At 41.0% G+C, this 22503-nt stretch overlaps 1 protein-coding gene across 2 annotated transcripts in view; it reads right to left on the bottom strand.

The window, feature by feature from the left end:
- The window catches only part of CDH2 (cadherin 2), a 133497-nt gene that overhangs the window by 20079 nt on the left and 90915 nt on the right, over nucleotides 1–22503 (bottom strand). For both annotated transcript variants that reach the window (XM_035125225.3, XM_088675428.1), the window contains exons 3-7: nucleotides 12816–13033; nucleotides 9993–10139; nucleotides 7316–7471; nucleotides 5410–5554; nucleotides 3608–3780 (exon numbers count right to left, since the gene is read on the bottom strand). In XM_035125225.3, the coding sequence (XP_034981116.1) occupies nucleotides 3608–3780; nucleotides 5410–5554; nucleotides 7316–7471; nucleotides 9993–10139; nucleotides 12816–13033 (839 nt within the window). The remainder of the gene's footprint in view (nucleotides 1–3607; nucleotides 3781–5409; nucleotides 5555–7315; nucleotides 7472–9992; nucleotides 10140–12815; nucleotides 13034–22503) is intronic.

Below are 22503 nucleotides of genomic sequence, written 5' to 3' on the forward strand. Positions count from 1 at the left end.
GGGTTGCTGGGTTTCCAACAAGGGATTGCATCTAACCACATTCAGCTCCATGAATTTTTGTTTTGGGTGATATATAACTGCAACAAACCACAGTCTTCTCAACTAGCAAGCAATCACCACCCTGTTCCTGTTTGGGAACACAAAGTTTTGATTCTGGATTAACATTTAAAGAATACAAATGCTTCTGTAGCAAATTCAAACCTAATCAGGGATGGGCACTTGAAAAGGTTCAGGAGTGCTGAGGCTGGGAGGGCACATTCTTGGGCAAATGATTCAAACTGCCAAGGCTTTGTTGTGGGGGAACTTGAGGGTAATGTAGCGGCAAACTTCTCAGCATCACTATGGAAACCAGCACAGGCAGGGCTAACAGAAACAAGTTACTGGAAGAGAAACCCAAATCCAAATTATTTCCACAAACATTCAACATTAGGAACTAGATAGTCCTTCTTCTTCAACAGCACCACCAGCTTCAATTGCTTTTTGTTTTGTTAAAAACAGCCTTTGGTATTAAGAAAGCTTATTCTTACATTATTGTTGGGATTAAGCCAGGGCCTGGGGCTCAGCCTCACCCTGAAGCGAAGGAATTGCTAGATGTCTCTCTCTTTAGGGATTATACTTTTTGTTTCTCAATATATTTTTAAAAATCATTTTTTATAGTATTTCCTTGAGAGACTCTGATAATTCATTTGGTTTTTGCTGATACTGTATACTGCTAAATGTAAATAAACATTACTTCCCCCACCATTTCTGATTTGGGATTCAGCACTTTAATGCTTCTCAGATTGGTGGAGTGATATTATTGCAGAGCGTTCACTTCATCTTCCAAGCAGAAAACTGGTAAACGATAAGGCATTTTGTTATTACTCTTGAACTGTTACTGTCTCGAGTGCTTTACTGATGGAGCAAAAGAGATTTTTGTGAAAATGAACGTATTTAGAAAAAAATAAATGTCTTTCATTGAAAATGATTTTCTCTCTCTACTCCCTGCACCAAAAACCTTTTAAATGTTATTTCTTGATAGAATGAAGTTGATATTTTCATTTGTCGGCGTGATAATAAAACAACAAACTTTTTCCCTGCCCTATAGAGAGGCATGCATTAGCAAGGGTTGCCAAGTTACTTCGAAACTTCCCTTTGCTTCCAAGTCTTAGGTTGCTTATTCTATGAAGTGTCCGTTCTCTAGGCACGCTTGGAAGCACATTTACTGGTACCTTCCAAGCAAAAATAAAGACAGAATAAAATGAAACAGGATTTAATGCATACAGAATTTTAGAAGCTGCTATAAAAAGAAACAAACCATAACGAGAAAAAGAAAGTGATAAATATCTGCACTTTTGCCTTTCAAGGCCGTTCATTTCCAGGTGACCTAATTGGGTGCAGCTAGGCTGGACTGTGGCTGAAAGAGGTTTGGCTTGCATATTTTCCACAAGTACACAGAAGGTTGTGCACTGGATTCGGCCCACAACTAAATCCTGAATGGAGTTGGATGGCCTCAGACAATTTGGGTACACAAAGCTATGGATTGCTGTGAGTCACTGGATGAGCACAGAACAATCTGTGGCATCAGGTTGGAAGGAGAGGCAGGCAGGGAAAACCACGGGGAAAGAGCATTTTTCCAGAAGATAGGCACATCTCTCTTTTCTGCCTGACAGCCTGCATCTAGTGGAGTGCAGGTGTTGCTTTGCAAGAGACTTTACTGCAGTAAAGCCACTTGCAAAGCAGCACTGCACAGGATCAGATCCCCCTGTATACTAGCTGATGAACGAGTGGATTTGATCCTGCACAATACTAGTACATTCCTTTGTGTGCAGGGAAACCGCTTGTGAAGGAGCAACTGCTAGCACTGCACAGGATCAGATCCTTCTGCTTAACAGCTGTTAAGTGGGAGCATCTGATCCTGTATGGTGCAGAGTCCTTGATTCTGCCCCTGTCCAGGGAAAGTGTTGTTGTTAAAGGAGGAAAACACAAGACATGTTTCATCAATTCAACACAGTTGACATCAGGACTGTCTTCACCCCATAGCTGCCAAGTTATCCCTTTTTTTAAGGGATTTTCCCTTATGCTGAATAGGCTTCCTCGCGAGAAAAGGGAAAACTTGGCAGCTATGCTTCACCCGCATGAAAATGAATTAAGCCACACACTGAAGGGAAGGCAAAACTTCTGTAGGCTTCTTTAGCAGGTGGCCTTGTATTCAACCTGGCTATTAAGTAGGATATGTAAGTTGCATCCTTCAACTCAGTTGCACATCATTGGTTCCCAAGCTCCCCCCGCTCCCCAATGAACCACTTAAAAATTGCTGAGTGTTTTGTGGAGCACTTAACAATTTTTCTGCCTGTTGCAGCAACTGTCATGTGCTGAGCTGATATTTACAGTGGTACCTCGGGTTAAGAACTTAATTCATTCTGGAGGTCCGTTCTTAACCTGAAACTATTCTTAACCCGAGGTACCACTTTAGCTAATGGGGCCTCCTGCTGCCGCCGCATGATTTCTGTTCTCATCCTGAAGCAAAGTTCTTAACCCGAGGTACTATTTCTGGGTTTGCGGAGTCTGTAACCTGAAGCATCTGTAACCTGAAGTGTCTGTAACCCGAGGTACCACTGTAATTGTATTTTCATTGCTTCTTTTATTTCTTATATTTTATTTCATTGCATGATATTCAACAGAATTCAAATTGAAACACAATAAAATAAAATGTAAGCAAGAGAAATAAAATTAAAAATCAATATGGGTATTTACTGCAGGCATGCCATGGATCACCTAAATGAAGCTCATGGATGACTTTTAGATCACAGTTTGGAAATCCCTGCTCTAGGAGATTGACAATACAGCCTCAAATGGTCGCAACCAGTGTTAGTCCTACCCAGTGTAGACCCACTGAAATGAATGCACATGACGAACTTAGGCCCATTAATTTCACAGGGTCTACTCTGAATAAAACGTAGTTGTATATAATGCAATCTTTGCTCCTGTATTATGTTGTTTACTAGCTCCACTGGGGCAGTTTTGGTTGAGCCAGTGATGGTTTCTTTAGCATTTCTTTCTCAGGTCACAGGCAAACAAAACCTTAAGAGTTGCAGATGCTTAGAAATAAATGCAACGAACATTTCTTTAAATGCAGGAGTGCAGCAACATGTATGCTGCTATTATTACCAACCTCCTCCCTACAAACCAACTTCAAAAGACTTTTGCGTTTAGCTTCAAAGTCAAATGTTTATTGCTGACAACTGAAAGATCCTTCAGAGGTATATTAACCTCCATGTTGTGCCAAGGTATTAAAACCAAGGCAGAATTCTGGTACAGGATAATATTCTTTCATGAATAAAATTAAGAAGTGAGCAAACAAACCGATTAAGTAAATTTAGTAATAATAAACAGTGTTCCAATTTAATAACCCGAAGTGAGGGAAGAAATTAGCACTTCCATCATTTCTCAAGGAGCTTTCAAGACAGAAGTCCCACAGCAGCCTTAACTCCAGCAAGCCAGATGTTAATTAGAACTTTGCAAAAATCACATGCATTAAGTTTCTACATGGGCATGTAATATTGGTAGCCATATATTATGATGAGGCAATACGGTTAAACATTTGCAAACATAAGACCCATCTTACCTCTCTGTCAAGGCCAGCAGCAACTGTGATAATGTCGCCAGTTTCATTGTTAATTGTAAACATGCTTGGGGAGGGTGTGCTTGGCGCTTGTGACAAGATTCGATATCTCAGCATTCCATTCAACTGATTAGGGTCATCAGCATCAATAGCAGTGACCGTCATTACATAGGTTCCTAACGAAAGAACAAATCATCTTCAGGGTTAAATAAACAGATTACATGGGTCACCCAGAAGCTCCTAACTTGGGTCTAAACATTTACTTCCTCTGACAAAACATTTCACATTCCTTCTTTTATTAAAACCACACACTTTCCCCAAAGGCTCGTGATTAAGAAGGGACAGACTGAGATAGAATCACATGTGCTTATTTAATACCCTAGTTCACTTATTGCGGATTATCATCTCCCAGCAGTCAGGTTCTCCAAAATTTTAAATGAAGATGTGGACATTTAAATAGCTATTTCCCTGACTCAGCTCAAATGAATAGCATCGTGCATAAACAAGTGTTTTTAATTTCCAGTGTGGGATAAATGATTTTGCAGAAAGTTGACGCTTGTCAGCTCAGTATACAAGCTTGAGCAAAGAAAGGGCATTTCTAGTTACCATTTACTTCCCTTTATAAAGCTGACTTTTAAAACAGTGATGATTGTTGGCATGTGATAGTGGTACATTCTGTTCTGCAAGAGCATGAAAGGCCATGTCAATGGGCTGCAATGGGAAATTAAGAGAGGGAGCAACCTCTTATTATATGCACAAAAACAAATCTGATCATACTCCAAGACTGAGGATGATCAGTTTGGGAAGTGAACATGCAGGACCGCCTTAAGCATATCTGGTGCCATGGTGCAAAGATCCCTCCGGCACACACACACACACCATTTCCCAGAGTTGTTGACCTTTTAAAGGGGGGGGACCCCAAAGTTGTTGACCTTTTTAAGGAAAAGTTCCCCAGAGTTGTTGACCTGAACTTGGGAATTCCACAGATTTCACTACAGGGAAGGAGAGGCAAGAGCTGGGGGTTGGGGGAACCTACCCCTTCCTTTACTGGATGAAAAGAGAAAAAGTGGGACAGAGGAAAGCAGAAAGGAGAGGGCATTTAACCCACCGACGGAGAGGAGAGGAGGGTGGTGGTTGGGAAGCTGAGCTGGGGTAGAAATAGCGTCGCTCCTCCCGACCACACAGGCTTTGCAGCCAAGAAGGAAGGACAGCAGGAGGACAGCAACCCCGGTTGCTCCCTGATCCCCTCAAAGTAAGTGGGTGGGTGCGTGTGGCGGGACAGCAGCAGATTGTCCTCGCCCATGACCACACACGCAAAGTATGGAGTGTGTGTGTGTGCAGCCCACTGCATTTCGCAACGCTACTTAAAGGGAGAAATAAAAGTGCACTTGGGCACAGCTAAGGACGGGCTTGCTTCCCTTCTGCCTGCTGGGAAGCCGCCACACCGAAAAGGGAGAGACGGGGTCCTTGCTTGCTGGTGGGGAGCTTTGACGGAGCTGCTGGGAGAGGCTCCAGCATCCCCATTGAAACCATTCCCACCCGCCTCTTCGGGGCTCCCCTCCCGCACTCCTGCCATGCACAGGAGGCTTGGGAGGCAAGCTGCATGCCTGGGCCACACGACTGAGCAAAGGAGAGCGCAGCTAGGGAAGAGGGAGGAGCAGGAGGGCAAAAGTAATTAGCTATGTAATTGGGGAGGGGGTGATCAAATATATTTTAACATTTTGAAGTTAAAACATATATTCAACATATAATATATAAAAATATAATATACATAATACATTGCTTAGAAAATTCCAGTGATTTACCTGGCTTTGATCCTTCAGGTACTGAACCATTCCAAACCTGGTGTAAGAACTCAGGCCTATTGTCATTCATATCAATGACGTTAACAACGATGTCAATGGGATTTTCCACCTGGTTTCCATTTACATCCACGGCATGTGCCCTCAGCTGCAAAAGTCATTAGTAATTGAGAAAACTTGCAAAACATGTCATCAGGCATGGCAATTAGTGTTGCTGACAGGACATTTTAAATGGAACTCAGTTCACTTGATTTATTTCAGCATCTTCTTTTGTAACCCTCTCTCTTTTAGTCATTTTGGCACCACTTCCAGGCCATCTTTGTTTACAGAAAATCTTTTATTATCTAATTTACTGAGAATTTAGGGTCGCTTTAAAGATTGCTCAGTCCACATTTTTCTCCATTAGAATCAATCTTAGACAGAACAGTTTTCTATTAGGAGGGAACAGGTTTGTGGATCATTGTAGAAGACGTAGTTGACACCCCCCCCCCAAAAAAAACATGTGGATTTACAATGTTCAGAATAATGTTGGAAGTTTCCATGTTTTCCCCCCTTTATATTACATTTAATCCTATATCCGTTGTACTTTGGTGTTATCAATTTATTTAGTTTTAAAAATCATATTCTGCTTTTCACTATCTACATCTGAAAGTGGCTTACAGCGATAAAAAAAATGAAATTTTAAACATAAATCAAACCTCAAAAATAAAACTTAAAAAACTACCAAATCCCAGAGCCCTCCAAGATCTGAGGCCCTATAATGCCTAGAGGTAGATAAACAAGTCATTAATGCAGAGTAAACAAATGGTTCCTTTAATAATTATTTTTCTTCTTTTACTTTTTAGCAGGCATCCCCAAACTGCGGCCCTCCAGATGTTTTGGCCTACAACTCCCATGATCCCTAGCTAACAGGACCAGTGGTCAGGGATGATGGGAATTGTAGTCCAAAACATCTGGAGGGCCGAAGTTTGGGGATGCCTGCTTTTTAGTTTAGACAAAAGTAATTAAGAGGGAATATGGTTGAGGTTTCCAAAACTGAAGGAGCTCAAGTCCTTCAACAAAAACTGATTGGAAGGAGATTCAGGATAGAAAAAAGGAGGCACTTCTTCATCCATGTATTTTTCATTTGTGGAATTTATTGCTACGGAGTGTGGTGATGTCTACTGGCTTAGAAGAGATTAGACAACTGCATGGAGTACAAGTCAATCAATGGCTACGAGTCATGATTATATGGAAGCTCTAGCTTCATAGGTCATGTCACTGAATACCAGTTGTCAAGGAGTTACAACAGGAGGGAACTGTTGCCTTCATACTCTGCTTGCAGCGAGACTAGATAGATCTTTCATCTGATGCTGCAGGGGTCTTCTTATGTTCAGAAGACTTTTCTTTTTAGCATTAGTCAAATATGGAATTTTGTATTCTAATAGTCTTGCTGAGAAATCTTTCTATCCACCCAACTTAATGTCATTCTTACTGGCTTTAATTTACGCTTAGGCTGCCCTACCAACAAGATGACATTCAGGCCCCAAGAGAAGTTGCTGGTACAGCTGCAGAAAGGTCTGCAGGTCCAAATCTCTGCTGGGAGTGGGGGTGGGAAGGCCAGGATGGCCTTGGTTCCAAAGGTCCTCCTCCCCGCACCCCAACCTATTTGCAACCAAATGTGAAAAAAGCGCAAAATACAAAATGCCACATTCCTATTTTGCTTTATTTCTTTTGTCCAATACATTAAATCAGGTTGAAGATGCTCAACCTTGTCAGCAGCATGCTCTTAATATGTATGAAAAGGAACAATGTGTAGAAATGCAGAGCCAGTACCAATTCTTTAAATCTCCCTACTATGACATGTGTGCCCTTCAAAGTCAAAGCAGATGGTAAGATCTTTGATTTAAAACTCTGGCTAAGAACTTACGTGAAAAGAAGCTATTTGCTCCCGATCTAGTGGTTTTGTCACTGAAAGTTGACCTGAGATTGGATTGATGATGAAGATGCCTGTTGGAGGCTGGTCAGCTCCTGGCCCAGTAACACTGTATCGCAGGGAAAGGCTTTTATCACGATCAGATCTGATCTATGTAGCAAGAAAATGATGGTTTTGTTAACACACACAAGTAATCAGAAGTGCTAGCTCTAAAAATACAAAAACATATCCACTCTTTTGTTATTTTTAATCTTGTTTATTTGCTCATTGCAAAAAGCAAAACAAAAAGCAGCCCAAGTTAGTTAACTTGTCATTGGTAAACTTTACTTTGGCATTTCCCCAAAACTTGCTTTGAGTTTACTCGGGACAGTCAACTTCCTTAGCAGCCACATAATGTTCCAGCAAAGGGTTGCCTCAGGCACATTTGGTATATCTGTAAAGAGTTCCTCTCTGATCAACATTGCATCTGAATAGGTGGTTGGAACAATTAATTATTTAAGGTAGAAAAGCAGTAGCAATTATCCCAGTCTTTGGCTTGGAATGAAACTGTGTCCATAGATCAACCATCTCAGTAACACAGAATTTGGTCCGGAGTATCCTTATGGCAGCATGCTATTTGTGACATAATAATCTATATATAAAAAAAATGTAAAAATTCCATGTTTGTGTTTTATGACCTTTCTCCGCAACCGCTTGACTGATTGCGTTGAAATTTGGACACAACACATGTGAATATCCGAGGGTTTGCATACCGTTTGCGTAGACAGATGTCACACCTACGGCAGGTAAAGCAGGTAAAACCCACTGTTTCCAAACACAAAACTCAGACAGCCGGGGATGCTGGGAGTACAGGAGAGGTCGTACAACAGCGGCCTCTACCAGTGGGTACACTGGTACTGCAGGTAGGAAAACTTCCCTCTCCACAACATATTGGCTCGACTTTGCAGACAAGGCCGAGTAGAGGTAGGGTCAGCAATCTTTTTGGATTTGTGGCAATGTTTTGAATTCTGAGAGACTGCTGGTGGTGCCTGTCACAATGTGGCATAATGTAAAATGGCTGCTATATGAAGTGGGGAACAACAGAAAATTAGAGACAACCACCCCTGACAACCTCATACTTACCATGGGACGTCAGCTATGTCCTGATGGTCCTGATTATGGACCCACTCAGACACACACTGATGCTGTTGCTGTCTAACAAGAGCAGGGAGCATTCCTCAGCACAGTCAAACCTCAGTTGTTGAACGTAATCTGTTCCAGAAGACCGTTCGACTTCTGAAACGCTGGACAACAGAGGCACGGCTTCCGATTGGTTGCAAGAGCTTCTTGCCCTCAAGAGGAAGCCACATCGGACGTTCTGAAAAACGTTTGAAAACCGAGGTTTGACTGTACCAGGAAAAATATACGAGCTACCAATACCTCACTCATTTCACATAAATTGCTTAGAAGGTATTTGCATATTTGGCCCCATAGCTTCCTTTTCTAGGAGGTCTAGAGGCTTACTTAAAAAGAAGAAAGCTCAAAGGCTGTGGGGCATCCACCCACTAGAAGCCTTCACAGGCACCTTGGTACCCATGACTGCCAGGATGGCAAACTGGTTTACCTTGCCTATATTCACACAAGGGCTTTTCTGAGTAGGTTGAGGAACTTAAGCCGAATCTGAAGTTTCTCGATAGAGGAACAGTCACCTGTGCAACAACCTACCAAAACCACCAACTGGTGAAACTCCTCCTGACTCCTCTTGCTGGCTAGTCATTATATTCCCTAAATGACCAGCCTCATCTTTCTCCTGGCTGCCTTCGTAATTTCCTAAGAACAGCGAGCCCTTGCAGTGTGTGGTATTAGAATGTCTCCACTCATGTAAATACTATCTCATGCACCACGGCTTTTATTTTTACTCCTAATAACTACTGTGGCGCTCAGACATGTAAGTACACCAGACAAGTGGTTTGCCAACAATGTTATAATTACTTTCAAAACACTCCCCCTCCACAGCTGTGTATATGAGACCTTTGCCATAGCAGGGCAGAGTCTGGCTGCACACCACTAGCTAATTTGTCTGAGATACTCTGAACTCATAAAGCAAAGCATTTTGATGCGCAGCACCAAACAGTACGCACAAACCTCAAGTTTCTCCTTATGATTTAAGTTCAGAAGGCATTAAGCACTTTATTTAACCACTTAGCTACACCCCTATCCCTGTCTGTGAAATTTGCTTTGAACCCTAGCATAAAAAGGTGAACAATTAATGGGTTTTCAGTTATATTAAGTTTGTTTTTTGGCCGGGGGGGGGGGGAGAACAAAAGCTTTTTTTTGCATTTGAAGCTGAAAATGCCTTTTCTCATAGTTTCACTGGTATTTCAGAACAGGATGCACGTGTAGAGAAAAAATCTCATTTAAAATCACGTATATGAAAAATCATTTTCTCCCACACTTACTTTCAGGTTTAAGTAACCAATTTTGCATTTATCGGAGGCTAATCAAAGGATATTACAACCACAGGATATGCTTTCAATCCCACCAACTACCGCAGGGGAAACATAGAACTTTCAAACTAAACCTTAGCTAACAAGTAAAGAAAAAAGAGATTTAGTGCCAACCATGTTTCATTTGTTCTACGGTGGAATTTGCCATATATTTGTCATAGGCATTCCTCTCTTCTCAGTCTTACCCTAACTAATTCCTGAGGAAAGGGCCCTCTGGAGTTTTCTGGCAAGTTGATTGGAGGGATGACCCAGTCTCTCTTCTGTCTTCGCAGATGGCCAATGTGCTTATTTTGGTGTCTTGGAAATACAATGTCTTCCATTTTCTTTTGCTCCTTTCCATGATAGATAATGAAAGCAAACAGGAATTAGAACCTGAATTGGTTAGCTAATTTTTCATTGTGTGCTTTTTTATGTGTTAAAAACGTTGTGTTAAAAACCGTTAACAATATTCGCGGCATGACACAGTATAAAAATTATATGCAATACATTTCTTTTCCTGTAAAATACTATCAGCCTCTTTGTTTTTTAGCAAGTTGCTGCTAGAAAGAAGATGGAGTTTTAAACAATTTATTATACCTTGGTGCTGTGTAAACTACCTTATACTCTTTATAGTCCAGCTGGAGACTAGTTAATACTGTGCAGAATTTAATAGCATGCCTTTAGATATTTCTCATTAGTTGGAGCTACAGTTCAGGTAATGTGCTACTGTACATTAAATTTAGATCTGGGTGTGCTAAAATATAATTTGAGTTCCAAGGGAAGTTTAATACATAGTAGTAAGGAATGTCTCAAATATTTATGACCCTATTAAATCCCATAGAATTAATGTTGTAATTATTTTAAACCTATGTCAGCCATGATGGATGCTGTAGATGACCCACTTTGCACAGTGGGCATTAATCTCTGCAGGGTGTCAACAATTCTCTGCATTTGTAAGCGTTCTGGCTTTTAGCTCTTGTTGCCTGTGTGCATGCAAACATGCTAACTCACTTCTGCATATGGAGAAACAAAGGAGATTGTCCTACTTTGAACCTTTAGGGAAAATATTGTGTACACTCAGTTAATTGTGCTGAAGAACGAAATAATGGATATTTAACGTTACGGAAGCCAGATGTTTTAAACTATAATGCATAAGTAATCCCGACTCTTCCACACAAAGCATCCTAATTGGGCTGGCTAAGAAGGCTAAAGTTGCACTACTAAGCTCATTTATTGGGAAACAAGGGCAACTGAACTCAGTGGGACTTACATCTGAAAAAAGTGCTTAGGATCTGGCTGTAAATTAAGTAATGGAATAATTCCAGTGGCAGGGTGCATGTAGAGAACTGGCTTAGAGCAGGATTGAAGAACTGGTGACTCACCAAACAAAACACATTTCACCAGCTATGTATTGTGGTCAATATGGTAACAGTATCTACACCCGATCTGTGCAGTCCCAGGAAGGAAGGAAGGAAGGAAGGAAGGAAGGAAGGAAGGAAGGAAGGAAGGAAGGAAGGAAGGAAGGAAGGAAGATCTTGGCGGGCTCAGAAGGATACCTTCTGCTATGGTGTAATGCCTTTTTTACTGCTTGGGAGGCATGCACTTGGATACAAAAGATATTTAAAAGTTATCAGGTTGCATAGATGCCTCCAGAACTCAAGGAGTCATGAACATCCTGCAATTAGCAATGCAAGTGCAAAGAGAAGGTCTTGCAACTGTGGGAAAAGCCCCTATGGTGCAGGTGATAGTATTCAAGGACTAACCTGCAATAGCTGGGAAAAAAAAACCTCATGCCAGTGGGAGGAGGCAGTGTGCAGCATTGGTGCAAGGGAGCTGGTCAGTAAGAGGGCTACTAGCATTAAGGTTTTATATACCAGCATTTTGTTGGGTTTCTTGAATAATCAAAGTTGCTTTTGAGCTGGTTAGTTTAAAGTCTCTTCCGAGTCAGTTTTTTCCCCTGTTAAATAAAGCCAACCTTTTGTTTTTCTTCTGTATACTTTAAACAGGTAAACTGCTAGTCAGGGGTTTTATGCTAGGTTGGTCTTTAAACTCTTGGTGGTGTACTTTAGCCAAGTCAACTTCTGTTTGCGTATTTTGTTTTTCTATAAACTCTGCGTGAAGCGTACTTTGAAGGGCCACTGGGAAACTGGGGTATATGATTTATGTTAGTACTCTTAATACCCAGTTTCCCCCAATATTATTTCATAATACATTTGCCCAAGCTCAGGATGTCTGCAGGTTATTTAAGGGTGAAATCATGAGCTGTTTCATGATGGTTCTAGAGAGCTACAGTTTCCCTTGAATCGGTTAAATCCATCTGTTTTTAAGAGTACACTCTTTTAAGTCTTACACCTGTGGTTGTTAAATGTTATTTTGGCTGTATATATCAACATAAAATGTCCTAAATTATAAGATGATAGAGCAGCTCAAAGGAATAGGGTAAGTACCATAAGTCATGCATATTTGTTTCCTACTGGCAGCAAGGCTGAGCAACGCCTTCCTGCAGCTTAGCCTGGAACAATTTCCACAAGCGGGAGACTCTTCTCCTAGCAAGTGGCACTGGAGACACAATGAATGATTCACACCCCACCCCCACCCCCACTTTGATTATGGAGGGCCAAGGCGAAGCCAATATTCCCTGCCAGAATCTCTTTCCTGCTTCTGCTGTAAATCTGTAGTTCCAGCGTAATAAATTTGATTGATGGATCAGAGAAGAGAATTGTTTATTTTGTGGGTTTATTTAACTGCTTAAATAAATACTGTAATACTTTCAGGGGGTTTAAAATAGAAGAATGGTCTCTTCCAATTTAAATTTGGGTATAAATATATAAACAACCCTGTTCAACCAACAAAGCTCAAATGTAAATAATTTTAGCATTCTTAAGGACTACAGTTTCCCAGTTAAAAAAGATTAAGGAATGTTATTTTTAATCTTAACAATTACCATATGTTAGTTACCTATTAACCAAGATGTTTGGATAAAATATTAAACCAATGAAACTTCAAAGACCTATTAGCCAGCTTCTTACCTTCACTGAATCCTCAGACTCAAGAGCTAGTTTCACAGCCACTTGCCACTTTTCCTGGGTTTCCTTGTCATTAGCGTATAAGAGGAATTCAGTAAGTCCTGGAGAAAGCTGAAAGCTTCTAGCTGCATAAACCACGCCATCTTCACTCACTCTAAACTCTGATGGTGCACTGCTTTCAAAATTGACTTTTCTGCTTTCTTCACAGCTTCTAAACCTTACTGCAAACACACAAAACACAAGATCAAGGGTCAAACTGGTGTAAAAAACACACACCCCAGTTGAAAACTGGTGTAAAAAAACACACATCCCAGTTTAACCTGGATTATTTGCTGCAATTTGTCTAAAAACAACCAATTATCCCATATTTAAATTCTGTTTCCAAGGACAAAATAAAAACTTGCCACCTTTTAGCATTATAAAACAAGTTCCCCGCTGTTAATTTACCAGCATAAATAAGTGAGTAAGAAAGGAACTAAAAAACGAACTTCAATTTCCCATTAATGCATTATCTATGAGCCACAATCTCCTAGAAGGGTGTCAAATGCAAGACTTGTTGAATTAATGAGAACTTTTGGTTGGACTTTGTTGGCAAAGTCCCAAATTGTAGTTGCCAATTCCAACCCCAACATTTCCAGCTTCCTCCCTCCTTTTCTGTTCGAAAGCATGAAAAGGGCTAGAAAAAAGAGACATTGCACATACTTTTGTAAACCAAGAAATCTTTAATAAAAAATATGTTTCTTTTTTTAAAAAAAGGAAAGGGTAGCAGGTTTTAAAAAACTGGTTTGGCCCCAGCAAAACAATCCCCATCTTCCCTCTCAATTCAAAGCTGGGAAGTTTACTGAGAAACTGTTTGGATGATACCCACCCACTGCTGTTGGGAGGAAGTGTGGAATTATTCAAACCTAGGAACTTATGCTTTTCAGTATTTATGAGAGAGAGAGAGAGAGAGAGAGAGAGAGAGAGAGAGAGAGAGAGAGAGAGAGAGAGAGAGAGAGAGATGCTTCTGTGGAGTTGTGTCCTTTAAATATACTGATGCCAGAATAAATGCTGAACAATTCTCTCTAATAATGAAATCAAACAATGATGAAATCCACTGAGTGAGTGCTTACTCCTACACAACTTCAGGATGGACATCTACGGTATCTAAAACACATGAGTGGCTTTGTAAGCAACCACTGAAAAACTCATACAACAAATTTAAGCAAAAGTACAGAAAAAATGTGGCAGCTAGAGAGCTTATGGCCTTAAAAACATCCACCTCAAAGAGAAATCTTAATTCACTATCAAGTGTCCATCATTTTGCTGAGTGTTTTGGAAGGGGAATATTCTAACTGGATGGTTCTAATGTCATAGAGGGAGTCTTCTAATACATGGATTTGCGGTTGGGTTGTTGTTTTTTTAGTCCATATATCAATATAGCTGAATAACTAAAAAATGAAGCTGGTACCTTCCTCATTGATATTCTTCCTTCAGGCAACTAAATGCTATGAAATTCAATGAAAATGGTTCTCTTTTGACAGTCCCTTGCTGAAAATGTATAAAATTGTCAGTGCCCTGGCAGAATAATTCTCTTCTGCAAAGAGTACACATTAACAAATTATACTGATATGTATAACTACCGGTAGCCATAATTAAATTATATATTGTGCTGTGGACAGCTTTTGCTCCCCCGTATGCCTATATTTAGATCAGTAACCTTAATATGTTACAGCATTCAGCAAGAAAGAATAATTATCATTTTTCAATTTGTATTAGTGGTCAGATAAGAAACATTTTCCTCTGTAGAAATAAACTTTATTAATGCTAATGTTTTCCTGAACTAAATTGAAAGGGGTGTGCATGTTAGTCACAGCACTATAACATATAGCAACTATCTTAAAATAAATGGTTTTCCAAACATTCCTCCAAAATATTTATTTATTTGGTGTGCTGTGATCACTGAAGCATAAAAATCACCAAGGTGATGTTATATACAGTACCCAAATAAATTATCAGCTGCAAACGGATTCTAGATACTATTTGAAACATTGTTTGTAAATGCTTTGCAATTACTTCCCTGATAAGGGCTCCTCTCTAAATATAGTACCTCAAAGCACTGTGGTTCATTCAGCAAGCTCAAGCTTTGATATGATTACTTATTAATCGCCATAATAGCATTCGTTCAAAGGGTTTCATCTACAGTACATTATGTTAGTAATAATTACAACAGCCCTGTAAAGCAGTCCAAGAGGAGGGATGTCATGGGCTGTAAAGAATTGTAGCCTGAACTTGTGCTTTTAGGTGAAATTTGACTCTGCCATAACTCTATTAGGCAGTCAATTATTTAAGAATAGGAATAGTCAAAGATGAGTGGCAAAGAATGAAAAATAGCATAAAATAAAAAACCTTATTATTCAGACAACTGGAGACCTGTAATAAAATGATGCAGTGCATTACCAGAACCTAACAAGTGTTCTGTTTAAAGGATTGCACTAGATACTTTTTCTTTCCCGTTGTGCTATACTGTACAAGTATAAAAAGTATATATACAAGTATAAAAAGACCCTGGCCTAAACCTGAGCACTATTGGGTTGAGGGATGGAAGTATAACACGGGGTAGAACATGATGGAAGTATAACATGAGGTTTTCATTTTCTTTTTAACTTCAGGATGTACATCCTCCTCACCTGAACCCTAACCTGTAGCATACACTACACTGACAGGGCCTCAAAAAGGTCTCCCTCCCTCCCTCCCTCCCTCCTTCCTTCCTTCCTTCCTTCCTTCCAACTCAAAGGTGGAGAACCTGTGGCACTCCATCTACTGCTGAAATCCATCTCCTATTATTGCTTGCCCTACATGGTCTATGGTGGCTAGGGCTGATGGGACTCAGTGTCCAACAACACTTCTATTTAAAGTGATACTTTTAACCTGCATAGCTCAATAGTCTTCAGCCACAGACTAAATTTGCTGACTCACACAATCTGTCTGGGTTTCTTTTCTTTTCTTTCTTTAGCCTCACTCTAACCTCCAATAAAACTATGGGCTAAGTGTCAGGGCTATTCCCTCCTGTAACCGAAAAATGGAGATACTGTAGTGGGTTGCAGTGCCATTCACAATGTGTTTCTTAAATAAGACCAGAGTTAAGGGGGGGGGGATGCCAACTCTTGTTTGTGGATGGGGCACGCTGATGCCCCATCACAGCTATTGTTTTATGTGAGAACTCTCACTTCTTCCCTGGGAGAAAATAGCATTCACTATGAACTCTGAAGCTCCCTCTCCAGAAAATAAGTAACTTCCCTAGGAATTTTCTCATCTTTGGGTCCTCAAGATACCATAGGTTCCAGAAGTTCACAAAGTCATCCCTCCCTCTTTTTAATTAATATACAAGCAGATATACTTCTGCATACCTAGAGAATCCCCCGAGTATGAAATCAGCATATTATTTTTGGGTGACCCTGTTTCACTTCCACAATGAATTCTTTTCATTGTGGAATAATGATGTTTTAAAAGAAGATAGATGAAAAGCCAGCAATTTTTTTAAAGAGGCTTCAGGGAGGATTGCAGAGAAGTCAGAGTGGCCTCATTTTTCACTGGCCTTCCATGTATGCCCAGAAATATATTTAAGTTCAATGGCACTTACAGAGTGAGAATACCTAGGACTGCAGCCTAGGTGTGCTCACTTAATGGGGGAACATCTATTATGTAGGCATAATAATCCACAAAATAGGATAGTTCTTTTGAAAATGGGGATAGAGTGGTCTACGTTTCTTAATTCCATCTCTCTGGGGTGTGTATGTATTTTCTACCTCTGCGCTTGCCCTGGTCACTCCCACAAGTCACTCCAACTTTCCTTCTTTGTGTGATCACAGTTGGGGATCAAGAGCTGGGTGTACAGATGAAGTCCATTTGGGTGACAGCCATGGGCGTAGGCAGGGGGGCAGTTGCCCCCCCCTAGAAGCAGGGCCGCTGGCCAGCCTACCCCGCTGCCGCTCCTTTTCTTTTACGCACCCCACAGCCAGCCGGGGAGAAGGGAGACATTCCTTCTAGCAGGCTGGCTGTGAGGTGGGCGGAGGGAAAGCCCCAGAGCCGCGCACAGCATTTGGCCAACTTTCCCTCTGCCCGCCCCACCACAGCCAACCAGCTAGAAGGGACATCTCCCTTCTCCCTGGCTGGCTGTGGGGCGGGTGGAGGGAAATCACCAGAGCCGCACAAAGCTGGCTGGCTTTCCCTCCACCTGCCCCACAGCCAGCCAAGGAGAAGGGAGACGTCCCTTCTAGCCGGCTGGCTGTGGGGCAGGTGGAAGGAAAGCCAGCCAGCTTTGTGCGCTGTGGGGTGGGTGGAAGGAAAGCTAGCCAAACGTTTACCCTCCACCCGCCCCGGCGATCGCGGATGGGGAGGAGGGGATCGGAACAGCCCGATTTTGGGCTGATCCTGGCGCCCCCTCGCCCCTGCCGATCGAGAAGGGGGAGGAGTAGCTCGATTTTGGGCTGATCCTGGCGCCCCCCTCACCCCTTAGCGACCATGGCTTGCCTTGCCCCCCCCTAGTTTTCATCCTGGGTACGCCCCTGGTGACAGCAGATGTATTTTGTTCTGGTCATATGGATGATCCTAGTCACCAGAGACAATTCTAAAAATCAAGTTTCCGTAAGTTAACCGTTCACAAAGTCAACCCACCATGCCCATAAATCTAAATGGTAGAATTTTATGTTCTGCTGTAACTTTTCCACAAAATCTTTCTGTACTCTACCTTGGCTCAACAGTAGTTAGCATCACTAGTACCCAGCTAAATAAAAAAGGCTTCCCAAATACAAGGAAGGAATTGAACCTTTTAAGGCAACGGCTTCCGTCACATGAACTCCCTGGAGAAGGATTTGGCTCAAACATAGTAAGTAAATAAAAATAAGCCCTACGTAGTCAGGTTAAGTAGTCAATGTTCATTCATGTTCTTGATAGGCCATTAATACAACTATTTCACTATGAACATCACTAAATGTAGCTGTCAGCTTAGATAGAAGATGGCATGTACCTAAAAGGCTGTGTTAATTGCTTCTCAGCAAATATTCAACAAAAATCAGGCCATGCTGTTTGGGTCATACAATATAAAAACAAAACTCTGTGGGTTGGATCTGCCCCATCTGATCTCTCACACTTATAACTCAAAGGGCATGTGTTCACATTATCTAATGACACTGACAGAAAGTTACCCAACAGTGGGGAAAAATCAAACTAATTTATTCAGCGACACAAAGGTAACTATGTTTCTGAGTCTTATGGCATTAAACAGGGTTCTCTTGTGAAACCTTATGTACTGAGGTGTACAATACAAAACCCAAAGTACTAAGCAGGCAATCTCATTTAGATTACACCAGAGAACTAAACCATTTACACATATCTAATGATATGAATAATTCATAGCAGTTGTAAAATTGGTCTCTAATCTCATGTACCTTACTAGTATAATCTTCAATTAACCAGCTTCATTTATCAGGCAATTAAAGTGTATGTTCAGCAATAATAATCACGTTGCATCTCAAGTGCATATATTACTCTTTTTTTTGGACAAGCCAAGAAATTTCTTTTCTTTGACCCACAACCCCAATAGCACAACAAAAATACTTGTCTAATTTTGGAAAACTTCTGTTTAAGGGAAGGTGGTGATGGGGAAACCTATATGTGAGTTTCTCTGTACTGCAGTCAACAACAAACTAGGACAACATCAAATCTGGTGTTCTGCTTGCTAGGAGATCTACTGATGGACATGTATGGGTTTGTGCTACTGAAAATACCAAGGTACCGTTGTCCCTGAAATCTATTACGGACTATAAAATTAGGTAGGTAGAGAACACTGGGAACATGATGGACACAAGACTGAGAATAATTCAGCAAAGTGCTATCCTAAATACATCTCTCACCATGGAAACAGCAAGGCTAGTGCAATCCTAAATGTCAAAGTTTTGGTGGTAATCTTTTATAATGAGATTATACTGCAGGAGAGATTTGTCCAGGCTGTCAAATGCAGGATGCTACGGTAACAGCACTGGGGCAAGCATTGTTGCAGCTATGTATATTGGTGGTACTGTGATACCATAAGCACTGGAGATCCAAACAGATAGAAGGGAGACACACAAAAATTTTAATGTAAGGTTTCTGAACTAATACACTGCAAATAAGTAATAGATGATAAAGGGAAATGATCTGCAGTCAATGACTCCATGGTGATGAGATGAGATGAGAGACGTTGAAGCAGCAGGATTTGGCAATGGCCTGGATGCAACAGGAGAAGGTAAAGAAGGTGTTTAAGCACCACATATTACATTGAAAAGAGGTTTGACACTGTGTGCTTCTTTTTAAACCGTAAACAGAAGCTGATGTGGGGCATATCAAGATCAGAGATTTAACCCTTTCTTCTAGATTATCCCATGCTGCTGTTTGACACAGCACGGAAGCAGCCACTGTCACAAGTTACAGCTGCCCTCCCATGCAAACAGCAATGTCAGGGAAGGGAGAATTTTAGTTAGGACTGTGCTGTGAAAACAAAGGGTTTGCCCTTTCCCATGTGCTATGCTTCTCATTAGTCCTCCTGCCAGTTATGATTTTTTTCAAACCAACCAACCAACCAACCAAACAAACAGATACAGTATAAAACTATATGTTTAATGTAATGCAGTTTGGTAGTAGGGACGAAGGACAATTTTGGTTCAGATTGCATTTTTATAAGAACTGGTCTAATTCACTTCCCAAAACAATATGCAAACTGAGATAAAGGTAGCTTCTGAAATTTGCACTCCTCCAAATTCTGTGATGCCATTTTCCAACTAAAAAGTTATGTACAAAATGGCAAGTCTCCATAAAAATGCAATATTGCAAGACATTTTAAAAAATCAAAATGCATTATATTCATCGGATTCCCTATGGGGTTGGACTAGATGATCCTTTGAGTAAAGATTCCAACTTTACAATTCTATGATTCTATGAAATGTATGGTGTGGATGTGAGCATATATAACAACTAATGTACCATTCTGTTCCCTTGAAAAAAAAGATTATTTTGGCCTCCTAGCACTAAGAATTGTTTGATGCAACTATTTCAAATGTGGTTCTGAGAACTTAGCAGATAAAGAACTACCGTATCTTCCTGAGAATAGAGATTAAATAATTTCCCCTCCCCTGCAAATGGGATATTATATATATATATATATATATATATATATATATATATATATATATATATATATAAACTGCATTGGGCAAAAAAAAAGTTGAAAGACATGAACTACTATTTAGCTTAGAATTACATCATATTTTGATACACTCGGGAAACCTTTGCCCCAATTTTTCAAATTTGGCATGATTTCTTATGGCAAAATGTCAAAGAATAAGTTAGATCAATTTCACAAATCATGTTACTACAATTTTGTGACATTTTCCTAAAGAGATTGCACTGTAACAAATGTTTAAAGATTGGCACATGAAAGCAATACACAGATTAAGTTTATTTTAAAAGTGCAATAAAATCAGTACATGGGAATAAATGCACTCTTTCAATCAGCTAGGGGAGGGGTAGATAACTCAGTACCTCTGGATGTCATGGTGCCAGTGAGGAATTCTAGAGATGCCCCTGGGCAGGTACCCCAGACTTTGAGCTATCTTTTTTTTTCAAAAAGTAAAGTCTGTAGCCATCTTAGAAAGAAAGTTATGTGGCAAAATGTGGAGGTACCTTCTAAGTGATTTACCGTATATGAAATGAGAGTGGTGTGGTTACTTTCTATATTTTTCTGGTAACTGAGGAATGATGCTACCTGTGAGAAGGACGGGGAAGGGAGAGGGAGAGAGATATTGATAATTAGAACATAGCTTACTTACATGGTAAGCATAGAGTTTTTGTGGGTGGTTGTGTCTCTAATTTTGTGTGATGTGACGCTCCTCAGGGCAACCATTTTGTGTTATACCACCACCCACAGCAGCCATTATATATTATGCCGCTTCTGCTCCAAGGAAGCAAGTTTCAAAATCTGCCCATTAGTCCAAAAAGGCTTGATATTCCTGAGCTGCAGTATCTAGGTATTTGTACAGGAGGGGAAGAGTTAAAATCTGTAGTTTTATTTTTCAAAAGAGCATTTTCAAGAATATCTTTTCTTTTTGTGACGATAAGAGATGTGGAATCTTGATGTTATACCATGCCTTGCAGCCACTTTTTAAAATGACATTTTATATTCTATGTGTCTCCCTCCCCACCTTAGCTAATTAAATTAAGATTAATGGACTATTTTTTAAAGCTACCTGAAAGGGGAAAATTATCCTAAGAATGTTCAGTCCTCATTTCCACAATGAAAGTCATTTACACATCTTTACTCAAACATCCCACCTAGTTTCACTTCCCATAATCCTTTTTGCTCATTGAACAAAGTCATCATAGGCACGCCAGAAAGAAAACAGGGATAAAGTTCTTTCTGTTTGATAGAAATGCCTATGCAGCTTTTCGGGGAGGAAAAAAAAGGAATAGTGGCCGTCAGCAAAACACAGATTTGGTATCTCAAACATAACCCAAATTACATCTGATTCACTGATCCTTTTCAATTCTTGCCCCTACCACATACTGACACAAAATCTTCCTGAACACTGACATTTCTTTTGTCTTCATTTTAGCGGAAAAATGTAAGAGAAAGGAGCAAGCATCTTAGGGGAAAACAATAATGCTTGTATTTAGATGACTGCTTTTGTTTTCTAATGCAGACAAAGTATAGAGATTCAAGTCTCTCTTGTGCTCAGATAACAAACAGATGGCAAGTATAAGTCTGTATATACTCATGTGGAACTTTTTCTAAGCTTGCGAAATTGAAAGAAGAGGGGAATAATAAATGCAATTTCAGTACAAAGAAGCACCAATACAAACAAATACACGTATCCAAACATATGATTCTGGACAATAAAAGCAGCTTTAAATATGAATGCCACGTAGTTGTTAATTTTAGTAAATTAAGAGAACCACTTAGAGGATGATCTCGCACGTGGAGAGTTTTTTTGCCAATTCCTCTCTGCCCCTGATGCCTCCAGCACCACCTCTTAGCCTACACTGTTCTGGGACTTGGGTGGGGATCCCTTTTGAAAAGTGAGAGGTGGTGCTAGGGGTTGCAGGAGGAGAAGGGGGTGCAAATCAGCAAGGATTGCCTTCACTCTTTCACCAGTTTTGCTGGATTCAAAGCCTTTGGTGGGCAAAATGAGCCGTTCAGTGATGGAAGGCAAAGCCTGGATTCTATAACAGAATTAAGAGCGTCAGCAGTCTGACATCCTATATAATAATGTCCAAGATGTCCCTGCGTCCAGTTGTCCCGTGTGTCCCTGGGGTACTGCGCATGTACCCCAGAGACACGGGGATTGGACGGAGGGACAACGGCCAACCGCCGCTCCGCCAACCGCCGCTCCGAAGCCCAGTCTCATGCTGGAGGTGCGGGGCGAGGCGGCGGGGGAAAGAAGCGCTCCCCCCGGCAGCCTTGCCGCGCACCTCCGGCATGGGACGGCGCTTCCTCGGCCGAAGCGGCAGCGGGCGCCGAGGGAAGCCGGCTTTGGCTTGGCGGCGGCGGAAAGAAGGGGAGGAATTCCTCCCCTTTTTCCCGCCGCCGCCAAGCCAGTCCCCGAGCCGAAGTGCGGCGCGGCGGGGGCTTTTCGCCGTTTGCCTTCCCGGAGCGAAGGGGGAGGCAAACAGCGAAAAG

This window comes from Zootoca vivipara, chromosome 8 (assembly GCF_965207765.1).
Source record: "Zootoca vivipara chromosome 8, rZooViv2.hap1.1, whole genome shotgun sequence".
In the NCBI taxonomy this organism is placed as follows: domain Eukaryota; kingdom Metazoa; phylum Chordata; class Lepidosauria; order Squamata; family Lacertidae; genus Zootoca; species Zootoca vivipara.